Source organism: Pempheris klunzingeri, unplaced genomic scaffold, assembly GCF_042242105.1.
Source record: "Pempheris klunzingeri isolate RE-2024b unplaced genomic scaffold, fPemKlu1.hap1 Scaffold_87, whole genome shotgun sequence".
NCBI lineage: Eukaryota > Metazoa > Chordata > Actinopteri > Acropomatiformes > Pempheridae > Pempheris > Pempheris klunzingeri.
In genome coordinates this window covers 12,934-33,782 of record NW_027254991.1, presented here as the reverse complement: position 1 = coordinate 33,782, position 20,849 = coordinate 12,934, and the positions used below count along the sequence as shown (strand labels likewise).

The 20,849-nt window shown below is 43.0% G+C and overlaps 2 protein-coding genes across 3 annotated transcripts; one reads left to right on the top strand and one right to left on the bottom strand.

The window, feature by feature from the left end:
- Positions 1-2,275: 2,275 nt before the first annotated feature.
- Positions 2,276-10,574, bottom strand: LOC139225224 (mitoguardin 2-like). Its single transcript, XM_070856190.1, has 16 exons — positions 10,521-10,574; positions 9,480-9,756; positions 9,109-9,319; positions 8,900-9,015; positions 8,674-8,794; positions 7,687-7,814; positions 7,309-7,426; positions 6,942-7,048; positions 6,654-6,766; positions 6,159-6,231; positions 5,410-5,496; positions 5,172-5,270; positions 4,297-4,431; positions 4,141-4,194; positions 3,933-4,049; positions 2,276-3,268 (listed from the first exon to the last, which is right to left on the bottom strand). Exons 2-16 carry the CDS (start codon positions 9,573-9,575, stop codon positions 3,068-3,070), a joined length of 1,776 nt encoding a protein of 591 aa, XP_070712291.1. The 5' UTR covers positions 9,576-9,756; positions 10,521-10,574; the 3' UTR covers positions 2,276-3,067.
- A 963-nt stretch (positions 10,575-11,537) lies between these two features.
- LOC139225226 (alpha-N-acetylgalactosaminide alpha-2,6-sialyltransferase 3-like) lies at positions 11,538-13,792 on the top strand. Of its 2 annotated transcripts, none has more exons than XM_070856193.1 (5): positions 11,538-11,751; positions 11,864-12,010; positions 12,445-12,854; positions 13,381-13,488; positions 13,606-13,792. In XM_070856193.1, the coding sequence occupies exons 1-5, from the start codon at positions 11,740-11,742 to the stop codon at positions 13,790-13,792; spliced, it is 864 nt and encodes a 287-aa protein (XP_070712294.1). In that variant the 5' UTR covers positions 11,538-11,739. The 2 variants fall into 2 exon arrangements, with proteins under 2 accessions (XP_070712294.1, XP_070712293.1); XM_070856192.1 differs by having other exon boundaries at positions 12,442-12,854.
- Positions 13,793-20,849: the final 7,057 nt, after the last annotated feature.

Sequence of the window (20,849 nt, the reverse complement as noted above, 5' to 3'; positions counted from 1 at the left end):
AACTTATTGAATATATGCTAAGTAGGAGAGTCCATGCCTGAATTTTGACTTTCAAATGATTACAAGTTCCTAAACATTTTCTTTAGCTTACCTCTAATTGGGATTTTCAAAACTAATAACTACTAGATTTGAGTCTGGGTCTAACTGTTGCAGGGATACACTGACTGATGCATTTCAGAGAATACACAGTTAACATGCAAAGGCTGTTGGAGGAATTCATCTCTGATCATCTACTCTCAGGACACGGAACAAGCTGACCGATATGTGAACACAAGACTAGACGTTAGCATTTTTTCATAATTGCATTTACCTGCATGATGCATACGGTAGCAAATATACTTGATAATCTACACTAACAGGACCAAAACATTGGGAGAATGGGAGAACATTTTCTGAAGCAGTTCACCGGGGACTGGACCACAAGTTAAAATTGGAGAATTTCAACATGGAGATTAAAACAAAAATTTTGGATAGTAACCAGAATAAACCATTTCCATAACACACTTTTCTGGGAAAGATAGTTTCTCTACTGTACAGCATTTAAGCTCTATGTTATTAATAATATGTCAGTTCTATGATGCAATAAATAATTCAATATGTTTGTACAGTTAAACTCTTACGCAGCAAAAAAGGATTGTTGGACTTTGCTGCGTCTTTCTGCTTTGCAGATAAAGTGCAAAATGCTTAAAAACACAAAGCTGCACATCTGTCAAAACAAAGAACTACATTATTTTCTGTAAAAGCTCCATTTACAGATGGAAGTTTGGGTTCATGATTGACAGAAACGGAACTAATCCTACAATGGTGACTTGTGACAAGGTCAGTACAGTTAAAAGGAATACAATTGTATTGTGATGTCATATGAACCATAAAAATAAAATTTAAAAAAAGCGCAATTTGGATTATGAAGACCACAAAACACACTTTTATAGTTATGAATAACAAAAAGATGACTCCAGTAAATGATAAACTACTGAAATCACAATACCCAAAGATCTATGAATTTCTTCCCTTTGCTCAATCACGCACAAGCAAGAAACCATAAGCATACATTCTGTGCTTCTTCTGCTGTTAATAATAAATAATCTTTTAATCATGTTTCATTAACATAATGCAGTATTTGATAGTTTCTTAACCTTTAATTTGGCATCTTTGTGCCCCTTCAATGTCTCTGAGCTCCAACAAGTTCACAGTACTGGGAAAACAAAGAACTCGGAGGGGGTGTCATCAGTGCACTTTTGTTATGCAGGTTACAGTCCGACAGTGCTAAACCCCCCTTTTCATTACAGGTCTTCATAAAACCAGAAACAAAATGACAATATACTTGGTAGCAGACGGCACCGTTTCATTTAGAGGTCGTGAAGCAGGCCAGCTACACATAACATGTCAACGTGTTTCTGATCAAGTATAACACAGAGACTGAGGGTGTTTGATGTGTCTGATTAACATTAGTTTTTTTTTTCTTTTAACAGAGGACATTTTAACATAGTAAGAAAAGCACAGGTGTAAAGAATAAAATGAATTCTATTTAGCAGCTTCAGTTTCAGCCTCCTGGTATCGCACATGCCGGCTCTGTCGTGTCTTTCCGGGACACTTTGAACTGAACTATGACAAGTGAAAATGCCGGCTGTGAAAGAGCTGTTCAGTGAAAACAGCAAATGTTTTTCTCATCTACTTATCCTTTACTCATTGACTGCCAGTAACCTTTCAGATTAGAAATATAATCATAAGGAAGTAAATTCTTTCAAATTTTAAGTTGAAAACTCAACTTGTACAACTTGTGTTTGTATGCTTTTCGCTACAAAATGTAATTTTTTATTTTTTAGTGAATTAAAGCTTATATTTGGAAATAATTCAAGTGGGTCAACCAATTAATGAATACATTAACTGTTGGAATTTGAAAACAAATGAAGAAAAAAAAAATAAATGAAGAAGTTGTGACACTTCCTAATTTTGAAGTTTTTATGTTAGTTATTACTCCCTGAGCGCACTGATGCGTTATGCTGTTAACACAGATATTCGTCTGTTACACCTTCAAAACTGGCAACAATCCTCTGTGAGAGGATATCCAGGCGGATGTTTTCACACCTGGTGTTGTGCCATTTCAAATTTCTTTTTGCGTCTCTGTGCCACTTAAAACTGATCATCCACGGCCAGATAAAGTATCAGGGATCGATTGTGACTTAACAGAAAATAAAGCTTTACAAAACGTAACTATTTGCATTTTAGCTGGATTAGCTATGTCCACCTTCGACTGAGAAGACCAAAATCAAAATATAGCTTTGGGATAATTCAATATGAATAGCATGCTAGCACACTAATCTTACACGATGTCTTTTTGCATTTAACACACGTTCTGGGATATATGACATGCTAGCACATTTGATTAAACCAAATTGGAATAAATACTACTTCAGATTAAAGAGGATTTAAGAGCAATCACTGAAGAGACAAATCCATTACATCCTTTATCACGCAGTACAAGTTGTCAGGAGTTATCACGTTTTTAACAAACATCCTTCCCCTTTAATATAAAAACATACAAACACACAACATTGGCAGACTCACATGATTCCTTTTCACATAATAACGAACACTATGATATCCCACCCGATGAATGGAAGGTTACAGTGCAGCCAAAGGTTCTCTGAAGAGACTCGATCCATGTGGGGTAGTAGAGTAGAAGGCCCAGTCTGTAAGGTGTGTTAAGTATCCATGTCAGCCAGCAAGGCAGAGACACGTCCTTGCAGGTCTGAGATCACACGACTGCAATAGGCATTCTTGATATACCACAGCTGATAACAAGGGAAAGCTGGAATCACATCATCCAGCCGCTGTGCCTCATTCGTTCAAGGGACCTGTGATGCTGTAGATCTGGTGAAAATATATCCTCTTACAGTAGTTGATGAACACGGACGAATGAACCAATAATGCTGGTCCTCAGTGTATCACAGGAGAATGAAACAATCCAGTGTTAATGGAGATACAGAAAAAGTCCTTGCTGCTCAGCCCACTGCATTCGGCCTGTACAAGCCCAGTGAAGCCCTTTGTGACGTTAGTCATCATGTTAGTTGGGCCCTGAAGAGCCCTCTGTGTCTCTGGGAAGGGCACCATTGACCTCCATGAGGCTATCGATTCCCAGGTACCCCAGTAAAATCTCACTCCGGCGGTGGGAAAGGTTCAGGATGTCCTCAGCCAAGCTCTGAGCGGAGGTGAAGCGGACCTTGTCATGATCGAACATATCCTTAAGGTACTGCACAATTTGTTGCTGCACATGAAAGGAGATAAATGAATGACAGGAACTCATATAGAACATGACAATTCTAACATTAAAGCTTTTATATCACGTCTTCTGTAGCTCTGGAGGAAATGCTCATCAAGTCTGCAAAAACAGTAACTGGGAGGCATGGAGTCTAAAAACAGGTTGAGCAAAAGATGTATGTGAGTTGCAATATGGGAAATGTAGGATCCAGCGTTTTTCGAAGTCCAACACTGCCTTTTATATATTTGAGGGGTTGGTGGTAACTGATTTAAAAAAAGGCAAAATTGAAGCAGCAGAGTCTCAAATATCCTGACTTTAAGACCACAGTATGAATCACCCCCAAAACCTGGATCCTACAGTTCCCATAACGTAAGTTTCATAGCTTGATACTGTTGAATTAGAGCCTCCCTGTCCACATCTTTCAAACTCCATGACCAGTGTGCAACACAAGCATTCTGTCATAAATAACCATGCGAGTTATTTCAATTCATTTTATTTTTCAAAGTTTATAACTACTGTTGTTCTCCAAAGCCACAGAAGATATTACGCAACTGTTTTTAAACTCTTAACTTAAACTGTTTATGTGCCAAAACTAGACCAAAACCAGTCAACTGCTTTCCAAAATTGTGAAAAAAAAACATTACAGCATCTTAGTCGTATAATCTCTCACCTTGAAGATGGTACAGACTTCACTTAAGTGTTGCCTGGGTCCCAAAAACCCAAAAGCTAATACCGGGCTCACATGCTCTGATATGGCATAGAAGTGGGAAATAAAACCATCAGGAACCTATGAAGAGCAGTAAGAGAAAAATCTATTAAAATCCAAGAAAGGAAGATGCAATTAAAAGTACTTAATCCTTAAATTAGTTCAAACTCACCATAAGAAGACGCCTTTTTGCTTTTAGGACAGACCAGCAAGCAGTCGCCAGAGCCTAACAGAGAAACACCACATTGTTATTAAAGCAACTTGTAACTAACTTATCAGTGGCAAAATCAGGATATTTGTATGTGTGTGTTCAAGTGTACAAATTAACCGTCTCTTTGAAGCTGTCAGAGAGCCAGCGGTTCCTTAGCACAGCTACCACAGAGGACGGGGGACTCTCCAGGTCTTCAAATGCGTCCATCAGGATGAAGTCCAACACTATGTCGAAAAAGTTCATAGACACCACCTGCAGAGACGACGACATGAGAATCCCAACAGTATTATGTCATTACAAAATAGAAATACAAATCTTATTTAAAGCTACTCGATGGAGTAGCCTGCGGTTTTGTTACTCTGGAGAGGGCTTCTCTCTTTCATTTATTTATGATTATCATTTCATGGCAGACTTCTTCCAGGAGGATTTTTCATTTATCAACCAATGGAGGCAATTTCAAAAATGAGGTTGACCTGAAAATGAAAGAGCAACACAGAAGGGTTTGGAGCACAAACAATCACATGTATATTGCAGATCCTTTAGGGAGATCTGATGTGCATTATACCAAATTAATAATTTATATAATGACAGGGTGTTTGCCATTTACACAGCCAACTACACTATGACCCTCGAAGAGAGCTTCACACTGAATAAAGCATAGAGTAACCTGACTGTTGGCTGTACTTGAGTTAAAGTTTAATTCGGGTTAGTCATGCAGAGTATCTCAAGTTCATGTAAACTGCCCAAGTATCCCTGTCGCCATGAATAAATCAATAAACACATATCCTTGCAGTTAGAACAGTACTTTTAAAGAATTCAAAGGTGAAATGTCATTTAGCCAAAAACTTAGTTTTAAAGACTGACCGTGACAGCACACACACACACACACAAGGTCGGGGGATTACACCTACATTAAACGTTAAAAGGTGCATGCTTGAAAAACAAAATGAAGAGGAGAGATGAGAACATGGCAGAATGACAGCATTACTAACCCCTCTGCCCTCCAGCTCCATCTTAGTAATGGGCCACGTTTCCTCCCTCTGAGTGTAAAGCAGCATGTCCTCGTAGCTCTCCAGGAAGGCTTTGGGACTCTGTGATAAAGGAAAAAAGACAGCAACACAGGAAATAATTAGTTAAACTGTACAAATATCTCCACAGAAGCAGAAGTTTGTCCGGTTTATCTAAATGGGACACATTAATAAGTGAGGGTCCAGATGAGTGGTGTTTTACCTTGTTTGCCTTCACCATTAACCCCGTAATCATTTGCTTCCCGGTCTCCATGAAAAACGTTCGGTGAGTTTCATCTAACAACAGGACCTGAAAAAAACACACACATACACATTATCTGACTATTATGGATGGTAATTTCTATGATAATAATACATCCACCAAACACAGCAGATATGCATGACACACAGGCCATATAAACCAAACTTGTGTAGAATCCCTGGATGTGCCTCCCTGCCAGTACAGATTGCCTGAAACTAGGGAACAAAGTACAGCACAGTACACACTACCATAGTGCCGTCCATATTTCTATGGGTGAGGCACACTGTGAGTCACCTCTGCTGATCACAGCTGTTTTTTTATTTGACCTTGTAGCTTTTGTCTGGATGTCGCCTGAGCACGGAAACCTGACTCACTGCCTGTGGGTGCTAAGAATGTACCTGCACAGAGGCAGTATATTTCAAACTCAGTGTGCTGTATGGTTTCTACTAGAGTGTCATTCCATCCACTGTATGAAATCAGAGACAAAAGACAAAGTCAAAGAGATCTATATTAGATGATCTGCTTGCATCCAAATTACAATGCCTACAAGCTAACTTCTGGAGCTTTTAACCGCTAGCAGTGCTATACAGCAGTGTTTTGGAGAGGTTTGTAGTTTATAAAACATTTATCAGTTATCACACTAAGTGCAACCATCCAAACAAAGAGAATGATCTATGTAATATGGGTAAGTCATATGAGCTGAAACAGACCTCAAACGCTTGTCTCACACAGTGAAGCTTGGCCAGGAAGTCTTGGTCACCGAAACATTCAAGTAATTCAGTCCTGGTAAAAAGAAAGAGAAGTATGAAACTCAATGAAACTTTATTCTTCTTCTCTTAAAGCAGTATAAATAGATTTTTTAGTGGCTTGGGAGCTATAAACACAACATTGACACAGTGTCATCTCATTAAGTTGATGTGGCAAATGTGTAATCAAACAATAATCTATGTACACATCCAACAGACCCTGTGCAACATTGTCATTCATTTGGAGTTGTGTTTATGACTGCTTGATAAATTTAAATCCAATGTTCACAACCTGTTTAGGTTTTCACAAACTCCTATCTGAAATATCTGGCTCTTTAGCTACTGAATGTTCCAACTATGTTCACCAGCTAGTTATGAACTTTTCTGTTTGGCGCTGAGCAGGTAGCACGAAGGTCGTGCTTTAAGTATTTAGGTGCAGATGTCACACTTCAGAGTTACCTCAAGGACCGATAGGCCACTTTATTCTCCCGGACCTGTGACAACGCTTCTTCATAGAGAGCTGCTGGCCTAAGTGGCTGGTAGATTTCTTCTATAGACATGGCATCAAACAGCTGCACAGACAAAACACACAAACCTGAGTTTACAGTTCACATCTGTTTTGTATAGGAAAGCCGCAGATATGAACGCATCTGCAAGACGTGAGAGTGTAATGTTATGAGTGCTTGATACAAGTTGTTGAAATCTGTGACTGTCATAATGAATCTTGTTTTCTGTCTGTTGACAGACCTCTGCAGCCGAGAAGAAGGAATCGTCAGAGGTAACAGTAGTCGCATCATCATCCCGCAGCCTGTGGAAGCTCTCCACTTGAGGCAAAATGAGAGTTCCTTCACTTTCTGCAAAAGGAGCAACACAGGGCAAGAATCAAAACATTAGAGAAAGTGCATAAGAGAAATAATAAAACAAGACTGTATTAATTCTGCTCTCACCCGAACAAATGGACCCTTCAATTTTGTCAATAATGCCACCCTCCTTAAGCATTAACAAGTTATTTTTAGTAGTTCAGCTCTCTCTTGTTATTCTTCACACAACCATTAAGATTAATGGCAATTCTACCTTCTTTTACCATCACATAAAAGCTAAACATGAATCTCACCAAAGTCTGCCAGCACACTGTCTGTTGGGATACTGCTGCCAAAATCTTCTTGTAGGTGGTACGCCCTGTGCAGTAGTGTCTCCAACTTGTCGGCAAACACTTTGTTACGTGCTTCAACCTGTAATGAAAAGGGGAAAAAAGCAATAAATAAGGAAACAAAGATACTTTGTTAATATATAGTAAAAAGCCTCTTAAGTCCGAGATCAATTTGATTTCTTTGTCTGCGTTGGAACTGTGCAAACCAAGTGGATCACAAATACAGTGGGTGAGATCCCAACTGCACCATAAAATATAATTGTGTACTCAGACTGGAAAGTAATCCAGTCATGAGCAAGAATTTCAAGCACTTTGTACTGGTGATGATTGTTGGATGGTTACCAGAGGAAGGTCCCCACATGTTGCCCCCTGCAGAGCGAGGCTGTTGTTGCTGGAGGTTGAGTGCGTGTGATGGCGGATATTCAGAGCCTGTTCCCACTTCTGTAGAGCTTCCTCAAACAGCTCCATCCCTAGCAGGAAAAGGGCAATTTGAGTTAACAAAACTGTCTATTTGTGAGCTGGAAAATCAAAATCAGTGGCAATTCTTATTTTCTCAAAAATATTGCTTAATGCAGGTTTAAGTGACTCGACTCTGCACAGTTCCAAACTGTGGAAAAAAAGACAGAATTCAGATTTATGCAGGATAATCCAAATGCCAAACAACAGCACTCTGGGTTCAAGAGTCCAACATTCACCTGATTATATCCTAGATTTTCTCCACTTGTTCTACATTACCAACAGCAGAGGATTAATGTTGCCTTCACTCAACGTAGGAAATGCTTTATTACACTGCTGTATAATAATTATGGCTACCATGACATTGTAAAACACAAAGAAAAATAACTTGCATGAGACTCAAGATGCAAAGATTATAAACCAATAAAACCAAATGCACATATGAATTTTACCTCCTAACTCTGCCAACGCAGCATTTGGCTTTTACGTTAGTCCTCAAAACAGATTATTTTGTTTCACGATCAATTTTTATTTTAGACATAAAAGTACTTCAAGGATAACTCTGGTATTTTTAAACGTGTGCCCTAATTTTACATATTTTGGTGGGTTCAAATCAAAATCAAAATCTACAGAACCAGTTCCAAACGTTTTATTAAACTACCAGTCATTTCATACCCAAAATATGTAAAAATAAGGCCTGGGTTTAGAAATATAAAGAGTTATCATTTAACAAATATTAAGAAGCAAAATCTGGTCTCACACAGTACAATATATACCATACACTAAGGTAACACACCAAAAAATGTCACCATATATGACATGCATCTTATGTAGTATGTTTTTATAAAACCAGAGGTAATAGTAAAAACCAACCCATTAAATAGAGATTTTCGGCATTTGCATCTTCTACTGCCCCCGACTCTTCCACCACAGGCTCCGCTTCCCAAGGCGTGGATGGATTGGCAGACTGATTTGGAGAACTTGGGACCCGCATCTATGCAAGCAACACAGACAGCAGAAGAGACATTAGGAAAATGTGAAATAAGGGGAAAGTTAAGGAAAAATGACATATAATTTGTTGTAAATTGTAAAAACTAACAGATGCCAGGCTGTGAGAGGAACTTGAGTGTTTACTGGGAGCCAGCGAAGAAATTCCACTCATGGTGTCATTGCTCCGAGTGCTGGGACTCATCATCTGTCGACCAGTAAACTGACCTGTGCGGAGAAAAACATTATCTTGTCATAAAGATAGAATATATTTTCCAATGTGACTTTTTTCCCCCTCTCCCAGCATAAAGTCATGCACACCTCTCTTTAACGACGAGGGTCTTCCTGACTTCATCAGCGCCTCAGGTATTCCCAATGGCTTCTGGCCCTCCTTTCCTTGTGTTGCCTGCTTCCTTTTTCTCCCCCGCCTTTTCAGCTGATGAGCAGTGAGAGCCAGAGCGACACTGCCCAGTGCTGTGGCAAACAGCACCTTCTTCAAGCTTGGAGTAAGCTTAAGCTGAGAAAATATGGACTGAAAACAGGAGAGACACGCATAATCTGTCATCATAAGGGCCTCTCCCTGACATACATTTAGCCACTGTTACTTATCATGCACTGAACAACTCAATTGGCAGCCAATAGTGCTTGTGTATAGAGATGCAAAACTTAACTGTACATGCAAAGTGGGTTACCTGGCCAAAGGTGGAATAGAGAAACACAGGTATCTCCGCTACAGTCATTGCCAAAGCCTGGGCGATGGACATCCCGTCTGCTTGTTTGATTGACATCTCAGAAATCTAAATGCTTCCAGGCCACAACTCTCCAAAGCCCGTCACATTCACCCTAAACAAGGTCCCCTCTCTGGTCTGAGATCAGCCAGCTCAGGGCTTGATGAAGAACCCTCTGTTGTCATCCACTCCTGGGCTTCTACTCCACACTCGTCCAGTGTTTGGCTGTAGATTGTTTAGCCTGCAATAGATAAGACACTTGACTTGAATGTGCCAGACTCCCCAGTTTGAGCAGCATTACATTTCTGCACAGACCTTGATAAAGAGATAATCAATAAACACAGTAAACACTACCGCAAGGCCCAAGACACGGAATTGACTTGCAAAGGTTCGTGGTTTAAGCTGGGAAAATCAAGCCAACATTAACTGTTAAGCAGCAGGGCAGCTTGACATTGTTCCAGCTATTTACCTACACTGTCTGGTATGCAGCCACTGCCTCCCACCTAGTATGCATGACAGACAGCATGTGTGGCTTTAACATGAAACTGGCTTACTTTTTCTTTCTCTTTCTCACTAAAACATCGATTGATACACAAAATAATCACTTTCCAGTCAGACAGAACAAATTATTGATAATGTAGAGGCTGCTAGCTAAAAGAGACTGGCTGTAAGGTGAACAGCAAGCTAGGCAAATAGCAAGCACCTCAGACCAGCTCAAATGTTACGTAGAACACACAACAAGTCTAAGTCTTAAGTCTATTGTTAATGACAGGCCAAAATCGGCACTAGCCAGCATGCAGCAGCCGTCCCAGGCGAGCATGCTAACGTTAGCTAGCACGCTTAGCTAGCCTAGCTCAGCCTCATCTGTCAGTTCACATCACGGCATCATCCGGTCAACCGGACACCGACTGTAGGGTTTTGCACTGACGCCTCGGAGGCTTCAGCGGCTGTGTACAGCTCACTGGCGGCCCAACTAATAACATAATCCCTCACACAGGTACATACCGTGGGCATCCAAGGCGGCAGGGAAGGACATTCCTGTGACATAGTCAATGAAAGCCGCACACTAGCTTTGTACTTGGGGGCGAGAGGCTTTGGAAATGCAGGAAAACTGACGTACCAGCAGCCAATGGAGTGACGAGTACAGAGGTCTGCTTTTTTCTTGACCAATCGGATGGAAGGTGAGAGGAGAAAGTAGTTTTAACAGCCAATCGGTTCGGAAATCATAGAGCATCGTCCCTGCGTGAACCAAAAATCAAAAGCTCAAAGCTGCCGGAAAGTTTACTGTGCGGCGTATTTTTGTAAAAATGTCACTAAAATAACATGAAATCTATACATTTTTCATATCTTCTTCAATTTTATAATTGTTTGAGCAATGTCATTCCTAAGAACGTAGTTGAAGCGAGCTCTTTTACTGATATCTAGACATAAAGTTACATTTTGGTCATTATTTACGAAGCTAATCATCTAGCATTTAGCTAGCCAATAGACATGTTTTTCCTGTACATAGGCCGTCTTTGTCATAGTAATAATTGTATAATGCCATCGTAAATTCTCGTGAACTCCGACTTCGTATTGCGGAGTTGTAAATTTACGAGTGGCGCTGAAGGCAGCAGTGCATTAAGGGCACCGCAACAACCTTAAAAGACAGTTTCCGGCTTTGGCATCTACTTTTCAAAATAAAAGCATGCACACTACATAAAGGATTACAAGAAGCGCGTTGACATGTACCTTTAATGCAGTAATTATTTAAAAATCCGTTGTATGTACTGTACAGTAAGAGTTAGGGCCACGTTTTCTTTATTATCTATATTTCCTTTTTCTTTCTTTGGTGTTTTTGTGTTGAATGTGATTAGATGAGACTTTTGTTGTGGAAAAACTCAGACCGGAAGCGTTGTTCCGGATAGAGGAATTCTTAAGGCAGGTCTGTTAATTAATCGTGGGCTGCTGTGTAAACAATATAGTAGTAGATAACAGAGCAGGATTCAATTAATAGCTTATTCAAAAGTGCCGTGGATTAGACTGAACGTGCGTCGAAAATAACAGGATTCGAGATTCATCAGGATTGACGGAGAGCAGCCATTAAAATCTGTAACGTTAAATATGAGTCTATTCTATACCACAGCTGGACTTCTCTCTCTGGCCGCCTCAGCCTCGCTATAAACGGCTGGGAAAATGAGTGTCGACCGGCTCTCTGGAGCAGGGGTTTCCCAAAGGCCTTGATATGAACTCTCAGGTAAGATTTTTTGTCTTCACTATAATGTGTGTACAATGTGTGTATTAAATGGACGTTCAATGCGTGTCCAGATGTGCCGCCGTGATATACTTGTTTATACCGGTCAATACAGATGCTCCGCTGGCTTTGCCTGCTAAGCCTGAGTCTTCCTCTGTTGTTGTGGTTTGGACATGTGATCACACGGGACGGTCGATCGCCCGCCCTGCGAAGCACCGGGCTCACGGGTTACATGAGGATCCCCCCCGGCAGGACGAACCAGGTGAGAGGCTGGCCAGAGGCTACACCAAATACAGCCCCCAGAGGTTTGACTCCAGGTCACAGTCATGTCCACATTAGGTGGTCTTGTGTTGACACAGCATCGCCTTATAGGCAGATACCAGTCAGGAGTAGGGCTACAAGTAACAATTATTATTATTATCAATCATTTTTCTCGATTAACTTATTAGTCATTTGATCTATGAAATGTAAATTGTGCAGCTCTGTGTTGTAGAATGACAGATGATTGAACCTTGAACTTTGAACCATGAGATAAAAGTAGGTATTAGATGACTGCTGGTTTCAACTGATATGCTTTGTAACTTCCATCAGATACAATTACAAATACATCAAATACATATTGCAGATGAAATGTTGCAATGCATTTATTTGTTGTTTCTTCACAAACCTTTCTTATCCCATCCTTTTTCTCAGCAGTTCCTGGACATGCACTGCAACCAGTGTGCCTTGGTCTCCAGCTCGGGTCAGATGCTCGGAGCTGGCGTAGGAGAAGAGATAGATAAGTTTGGATGCGTGATGCGGATGAACAATGCACCCACAGAAGGGTATGAGAAAGACGTAGGGAGCCACACCAGTGTTCGGGTCGTGTCTCACACCAGCGTTCCCTTGTTGGCGAAAAATGAGCGCTACTATTTCCAGCAGTCCGCAGACACCACCTATGTGTTCTGGGGTCCTGAAAGGAACATGAGGCAAGACGGGAAAGGACGTATCTACAACACTCTCCTGAAAATAGCACAGAAGTATCCCAACGTCAGAATCTATGCTGTGACCAGAGAGAAGATTGAGTACTGTGATAGTGTGTTTCAGAATGAAACAGGAAAAAACAGGTAAAGTATAGTAGAGCTGAACAGAACAATAGATACACAGAAGGCAAGACTTATAACTAATCTCATTACATTACAATTAATTTGCTCATAGCATTACAAAGTTAGCTAACTTTAAAGAAAAATCCTTACAAATAAATATAAATACATTAAAACTCAAACAACACTCTCCCCATTCAGCCTTATTAATTACTTATCTCCATTCGCTACCATACAGTTTACCTTTGCCATGCCTTTTTTTACCACTTGTCACATGCGTCATAACTTTTTTCATAATTACATGCTTACATACAGGATATAACAAAATAAAAGCCAGCCACAAAATACATTTAAAATGCAAAATGTGCACATTTAAGTTATGTACCACACTATGTGGACTATTGGGGTCATTTACAATGAGCATACCGTGTAGTAATTAGTAAAGTAAACAGTAATGATGCAATGTGCAGTTAATGGCAAGTTGCATTTTCAGGCTTTTATTTTGGTCATGTAAGAGTTTTAAGAACAGATGTTGTTGACTTTCTCTCAGAATGAAGACCGGGGCTTTTCTCAGTACCGGATTCTTCACAATGATTCTCGCTATAGATATGTGTGACAGCATCCATGTTTATGGAATGATTGATGATAACTACTGCAGGTGAGACCCAATTTCATGATGTACACTCAAGCAATATCTTTTTTTTCCCTACATAGTAAAGTGTCGTAAATTACCTTTGCTTGTCTGTTGTCTCTTGTACTTTACTCTTCCTGACAGTCGAGCCAATCACACTGTTGTTCCTTACCATTACTATGAGAAGAACCGAGTCGATGAGTGCAGGATGTACAGGGTCCACGAGCACACACACCGTGGGGGTCATCGTTTCATCACTGAGAAGGCCATCTATGGCAGATGGGCGACACGACACAAGATAGAGTTTAAACACCCGTCTTGGAGCCTCTAAAGAAGGCGATATTACAACCCAGAAGATGCTCCCTGACCGTACACTGGTATTCACTTTTGGTGGCTTTTGGTCCACTTCACTGAAGATTGTTATTTATAATGCACAAGAATTTCATCAAGTCCGTGACGTTGTTTCTGGCAGATTCCAGCTAATTTTGAATGTGACTTTTCTTACCAACGCATACGTTTTTCAAGTAGAAAATAGTCCCAGTGGCTCATAGTGGAAAATATTGTCTACAACCATGAATATAAAATAATGCGTTTTCTTTCAGTGCTTAAGATTTTACCAGCTTTTAACTGCTAACAGGTGAAGTACCGCCCTCAGTATTATGGAATATATAATTTATGTATAGCCATATATCAGTATTGATACTGATAAAGAATATTAAGCCACTAAACTAGACACTACAACCAGTTTATACCAAAGCTTACAATTTTTAATTTCTTTGTACCTGTGCCTTGATGTTCAATTTTATCCTGCACAATGTGTTCTTTTATGCTGCAATCTATCCTGCAGCTACCATATGCGCTTTTCCTCTGTAAAACAGGAAGTGTATTGTTTAGGACAACCAATGAACCAATGATTATGTTCATTAGCGATGAATTGTTTGATCTCCAAATCAAACAATTCATCTCCAAAAAAATGTCAATCACAGTTTCCAAGAAACTTATTTTCTTCATTTGAATTACTTGTTAGTCTAAAACCCCCAAGATATTCAATGTGCAATCACAAAACCAACAAATAATCACATTTGAGAGGCTGGAAGCAGATCAGTTTTGTCATTTTTGCATAAAGAATGAATCAAAGATTAATCAATTACCAAAACTGTTGCTGATTAATTTTCTAATTGATTCACTGAATCGTTTCAGCTCCAGCACTCCTCTCTGCAAGTTGGTTAGTATTTTGCCTCAAAACATGACACTCCTCTAGATTACTGCTTGAAAGCAGAGACAATCTCAAATTTCAGGCAAGTCTTGTTTGTGGCACATTGGAGTTGATGATCCTTTTAGCTTTATGCTAATTACATGCCCTGACTGCAACCATCTACACTATTTAAATGCTTGAAGTAGTAGTAGTGGTAAGCTTTTCATTTCATATTTGCACATGTTGTTGTTTCCATAGGAAGCTGAGTGCCATTTAACCCAAAGTCCGATCATGCAGTTGTGCTACATGTGGCATCAGTGTTTAAACGTGTATGTTAGAGCATAATGACATGCAGTGTGTACATGTGATGGCATGTGTATACCACCCACAGAGCAGACAGTATTTAAATGTGACTGCAGAGAAGACCTCTACTGTGTACCACCTTCAGTATTCAGCACCACAGACAGCAGTCCTCTCATACACAGCCCCACAATCAAACACATTCACAACGATGCATAAACAGAGGCTGCAGATCTTTGTGGTTAGTGAGGATTACCTGTGTTGGAATGAAGGGGTAAGGACACCCAACAGACTTCTTGGAAGGCTGATGGGACATTTGTAAAAACTGAGCAGCTGCACTGCCCGCAGCTCCACCACTGTGTGGCATCCTACACCAACATCTGCAGAGTTGTGGCCAGACACCACACAATACATTACTTATTTGTATGCAGACATCTGCTTTAAGATTGTTTACCTTTTTTTTTTTTTATTATTTTGCTGCCTGTCTACAATATAAAACATAGTGCTGCCTTTTTCAGTTGCATAATGCTTATTTTGTGACCAATTCCAAAGACTGTAATAGTATTTGCACTACTGAGCAACCTACTGTGTCAAAGTATTTTACTACAGTGTACATTTCAGACATGAATTGAAATGTATAATTGATGACTTTTTAGTCTAATAGTCTACTTATGTAGTGATCTGTGCAAAGTAAAAACCTAAATGTAAACTTGACTACTGGTATTTGCAAACGAATATGAATAAATCTGCTGTCAAATACGGTCTGCTTGTGTATGAGCCTGTCTTAATGTGGTAAGTCGGCCAGAAAACAAGTGGCAGCCAAAACAGTGGAGGAGGGGGGATTGGCCAAAAACGCTGACCCCGGGGTCAAGGAAATGGCCGTTTTGGGAGGCGACGCAAAACTGCCTCTTTTTTGCCTCATCCACCTCCAGACCTGTTGGGAAACAGTTACTGATCACTTTTAATGTGGTAAGTCGGCCAGAAAACAAGTGGCAGTGGAGGAGGGGGGATTGGCCAAAAACGCTGACCCCGGGGTCAAGGAAATGGCCGTTTTGGGAGCCGACGCAAAACTGCCTCTTTTTTGCCTCATCCACCTCCAGACCTGTTGGGAAACAGTTACTGATCACTTTTAATGTGGTAAGTCGGCCAGAAAACAAGTGGCAGTGGAGGAGGGGGGATTGGCCAAAAACGCTGACCCCGGGGTCAAGGAAATGGCCGTTTTGGGAGCCGACGCAAAACTGCCTCTTTTTTGCCTCATCCACCTCCAGACCTGTTGGGAAACAGTTACTGATCACTTTTAATGTGGTAAGTCGGCCAGAAAACAAGTGGCAGCCAGAACAGTGGAGGAGGGGGGATTGGCCAAAAACGCTGACCCCGGGGTCAAGGAAATGGCCGTTTTGGGAGCCGACGCAAAACTGCCTCTTTTTTGCCTCATCCACCTCCAGACCTGTTGGGAAACAGTTACTGATCACTTTTAATGTGGTAAGTCGGCCAGAAAACAAGTGGCAGTGGAGGAGGGGGGATTGGCCAAAAACGCTGACCCCGGGGTCAAGGAAATGGCCGTTTTGGGAGCCGACGCAAAACTGCCTCTTTTTTGCCTCATCCACCTCCAGACCTGTTGGGAAACAGTTACTGATCACTTTTAATGTGGTAAGTCGGCCAGAAAACAAGTGGCAGCCAGAACAGTGGAGGAGGGGGGATTGGCCAAAAACGCTGACCCCGGGGTCAAGGAAATGGCCGTTTTGGGAGGCGACGCAAAACTGCCTCTTTTTTGCCTCATCCACCTCCAGACCTGTTGGGAAACAGTTACTGATCACTTTTAATGTGGTAAGTCGGCCAGAAAACAAGTGGCAGTGGAGGAGGGGGGATTGGCCAAAAACGCTGACCCCGGGGTCAAGGAAATGGCCGTTTTGGGAGCCGACGCAAAACTGCCTCTTTTTTGCCTCATCCACCTCCAGACCTGTTGGGAAACAGTTACTGATCACTTTTAATGTGGTAAGTCGGCCAGAAAACAAGTGGCAGCCAGAACAGTGGAGGAGGGGGGACTGGCCAAAAACGCTGACCCCGGGGTCAAGGAAATGGCCGTTTTGGGAGCCGACGCAAAACTGCCTCTTTTTTGCCTCATCCACCTCCAGACCTGTTGGGAAACAGTTACTGATCACTTTTAATGTGGTAAGTCGGCCAGAAAACAAGTGGCAGCCAGAACAGTGGAGGAGGGGGGATTGGCCAAAAACGCTGACCCCGGGGTCAAGGAAATGGCCGTTTTGGGAGCCGACGCAAAACTGCCTCTTTTTTGCCTCATCCACCTCCAGACCTGTTGGGAAACAGTTACTGATCACTTTTAATGTGGTAAGTCGGCCAGAAAACAAGTGGCAGCCAGAACAGTGGAGGAGGGGGGATTGGCCAAAAACGCTGACCCCGGGGTCAAGGAAATGGCCGTTTTGGGAGGCGACGCAAAACTGCCTCTTTTTTGCCTCATCCACCTCCAGACCTGTTGGGAAACAGTTACTGATCACTTTTAATGTGGTAAGTTGGCCAGAAAACAAGTGGCAGCCAGAACAGTGGAGGAGGGGGGATTGGCCAAAAACGCTGACCCCGGGGTCAAGGAAATGGCCGTTTTGGGAGCCGACGCAAAACTGCCTCTTTTTTGCCTCATCCAACTCCAGACCTGTTGGGAAACAGTTACTGATCACTTTTAATGTGGTAAGTCGGCCAGAAAACAAGTGGCAGTGGAGGAGGGGGGATTGGCCAAAAACGCTGACCCCGGGGTCAAGGAAATGGCCGTTTTGGGAGGCGACGCAAAACTGCCTCTTTTTTGCCTCATCCACCTCCAGACCTGTTGGGAAACAGTTACTGATCACTTTTAATGTGGTAAGTCGGCCAGAAAACAAGTGGCAGCCAGAACAGTGGAGGAGGGGGGATTGGCCAAAAACGCTGACCCCGGGGTCAAGGAAATGGCCGTTTTGGGAGCCGACGCAAAACTGCCTCTTTTTTGCCTCATCCAACTCCAGACCTGTTGGGAAACAGTTACTGATCACTTTTAATGTGGTAAGTCGGCCAGAAAACAAGTGGCAGTGGAGGAGGGGGGATTGGCCAAAAACGCTGACCCCGGGGTCAAGGAAATGGCCGTTTTGGGAGCCGACGCAAAACTGCCTCTTTTTTGCCTCATCCAACTCCAGACCTGTTGGGAAACAGTTACTGATCACTTTTAATGTGGTAAGTCGGCCAGAAAACAAGTGGCAGCCAGAACAGTGGAGGAGGGGGGACTGGCCAAAAACGCTGACCCCGGGGTCAAGGAAATGGCCGTTTTGGGAGGCGACGCAAAACTGCCTCTTTTTTGCCTCATCCACCTCCAGACCTGTTGGGAAACAGTTACTGATCACTTTTAATGTGGTAAGTCGGCCAGAAAACAAGTGGCAGTGGAGGAGGGGGGATTGGCCAAAAACGCTGACCCCGGGGTCAAGGAAATGGCCGTTTTGGGAGCCGACGCAAAACTGCCTCTTTTTTGCCTCATCCACCTCCAGACCTGTTGGGTAACAGTTACTGATCACTTTTAATGTGGTAAGTCGGCCAGAAAACAAGTGGCAGTGGAGGAGGGGGGATTGGCCAAAAACGCTGACCCCGGGGTCAAGGAAATGGCCGTTTTGGGAGCCGACGCAAAACTGCCTCTTTTTTGCCTCATCCACCTCCAGACCTGTTGGGAAACAGTTACTGATCACTTTTAATGTGGTAAGTCGGCCAGAAAACAAGTGGCAGCCAGAACAGTGGAGGAGGGGGGATTGGCCAAAAACGCTGACCCCGGGGTCAAGGAAATGGCCGTTTTGGGAGCCGACGCAAAACTGCCTCTTTTTTGCCTCATCCACCTCCAGACCTGTTGGGAAACAGTTACTGATCACTTTTAATGTGGTAAGTCAGCCAGAAAACAAGTGGCAGCCAGAACAGTGGAGGAGGGGGGATTGGCCAAAAACGCTGACCCCGGGGTCAAGGAAATGGCCGTTTTGGGAGGCGACGCAAAACTGCCTCTTTTTTGCCTCATCCACCTCCAGACCTGTTGGGAAACAGTTACTGATCACTTTTAATGTGGTAAGTCGGCCAGAAAACAAGTGGCAGCCAGAACAGTGGAGGAGGGGGGATTGGCCAAAAACGCTGACCCCGGGGTCAAGGAAATGGCCGTTTTGGGAGGCGACGCAAAACTGCCTCTTTTTTGCCTCATCCACCTCCAGACCTGTTGGGAAACAGTTACTGATCACTTTTAATGTGGTAAGTCGGCCAGAAAACAAGTGGCAGTGGAGGAGGGGGGATTGGCCAAAAACGCTGACCCCGGGGTCAAGGAAATGGCCGTTTTGGGAGCCGACGCAAAACTGCCTCTTTTTTGCCTCATCCACCTCCAGACCTGTTGGGAAACAGTTACTGATCACTTTTAATGTGGTAAGTCGGCCAGAAAACAAGTGGCAGCCAGAACAGTGGAGGAGGGGGGACTGTCCAAAAACGCTGACCCCGGGGTCATGGAAATGGCCGTTTTGGGAGCCGACGCAAAACTGCCTCTTTTTTGCCTCATCCACCTCCAGACCTGTTGGGAAACAGTTACTGATCACTTTTAATGTGGTAAGTCGGCCAGAAAACAAGTGGCAGCCAGAACAGTGGAGGAGGGGGGATTGGCCAAAAACGCTGACCCCGGGGTCAAGGAAATGGCCGTTTTGGGAGCCGACGCAAAACTGCCTCTTTTTTGCCTCATCCACCTCCAGACCTGTTGGGAAACAGTTACTGATCACTTTTAATGTGGTAAGTCGGCCAGAAAACAAGTGGCAGCCAGAACAGTGGAGGAGGGGGGATTGGCCAAAAACGCTGACCCCGGGGTCAAGGAAATGGCCGTTTTGGGAGGCGACGCAAAACTGCCTCTTTTTTGCCTCATCCACCTCCAGACCTGTTGGGAAACAGTTACTGATCACTTTTAATGTGGTAAGTTGGCCAGAAAACAAGTGACAGCCAGAACAGTGGAGGAGGGGGGATTGGCCAAAAACGCTGACCCCGGGGTCAAGGAAATGGCCGTTTTGGGAGCCGACGCAAAACTGCCTCTTTTTTGCCTCATCCACCTCCAGACCTGTTGGGAAACAGTTACTGATCACTTTTAATGTGGTAAGTTGGCCAGAAAACAAGTGGCAGCCAGAACAGTGGAGGAGGGGGGATTGGCCAAAAACGCTGACCCCAGGGTCAAGGAAATGGCCGTTTTGGGAGCCGACGCAAAACTGCCTCTTTTTTGCCTCATCCACCTCCAGACCTGTTGGGAAACAGTTACTGATCACTTTTAATGTGGTAAGTTGGCCAGAAAACAAGTGACAGCCAGAACAGTGGAGGAGGGGGGATTGGCCAAAAACGCTGACCCCGGGGTCAAGGAAATGGCCGTTTTGGGAGCCGACGCAAAACTGCCTCTTTTTTGCCTCATCCACCTCCAGACCTGTTGGGAAACAGTTACTGATCACTTTTAATGTGGTAAGTCGGCCAGAAAACAAGTGGCAGCCAGAACAGTGGAGGAGGGGGGATTGGCCAAAAACGCTGACCCCGGGGTCAAGGAAATGGCCGTTTTGGGAGGCGACGCAAAACTGCCTCTTTTTTGCCTCATCCACCTCCAGACCTGTTGGGAAACAGTTACTGATCACTTTTAATGTGGTAAGTCGGCCAGAAAACAAGTGGCAGCCAGAACAGTGGAGGAGGGGGGATTGGCCAAAAACGCTGACCCCGGGGTCAAGGAAATGGCCGTTTTGGGAGCCGACGCAAAACTGCCTCTTTTTTGCCTCATCCACCTCCAGACCTGTTGGGAAACAGTTACTGATCACTTTTAATGTGGTAAGTCGGCCAGAAAACAAGTGGCAGCCAGAACAGTGGAGGAGGGGGG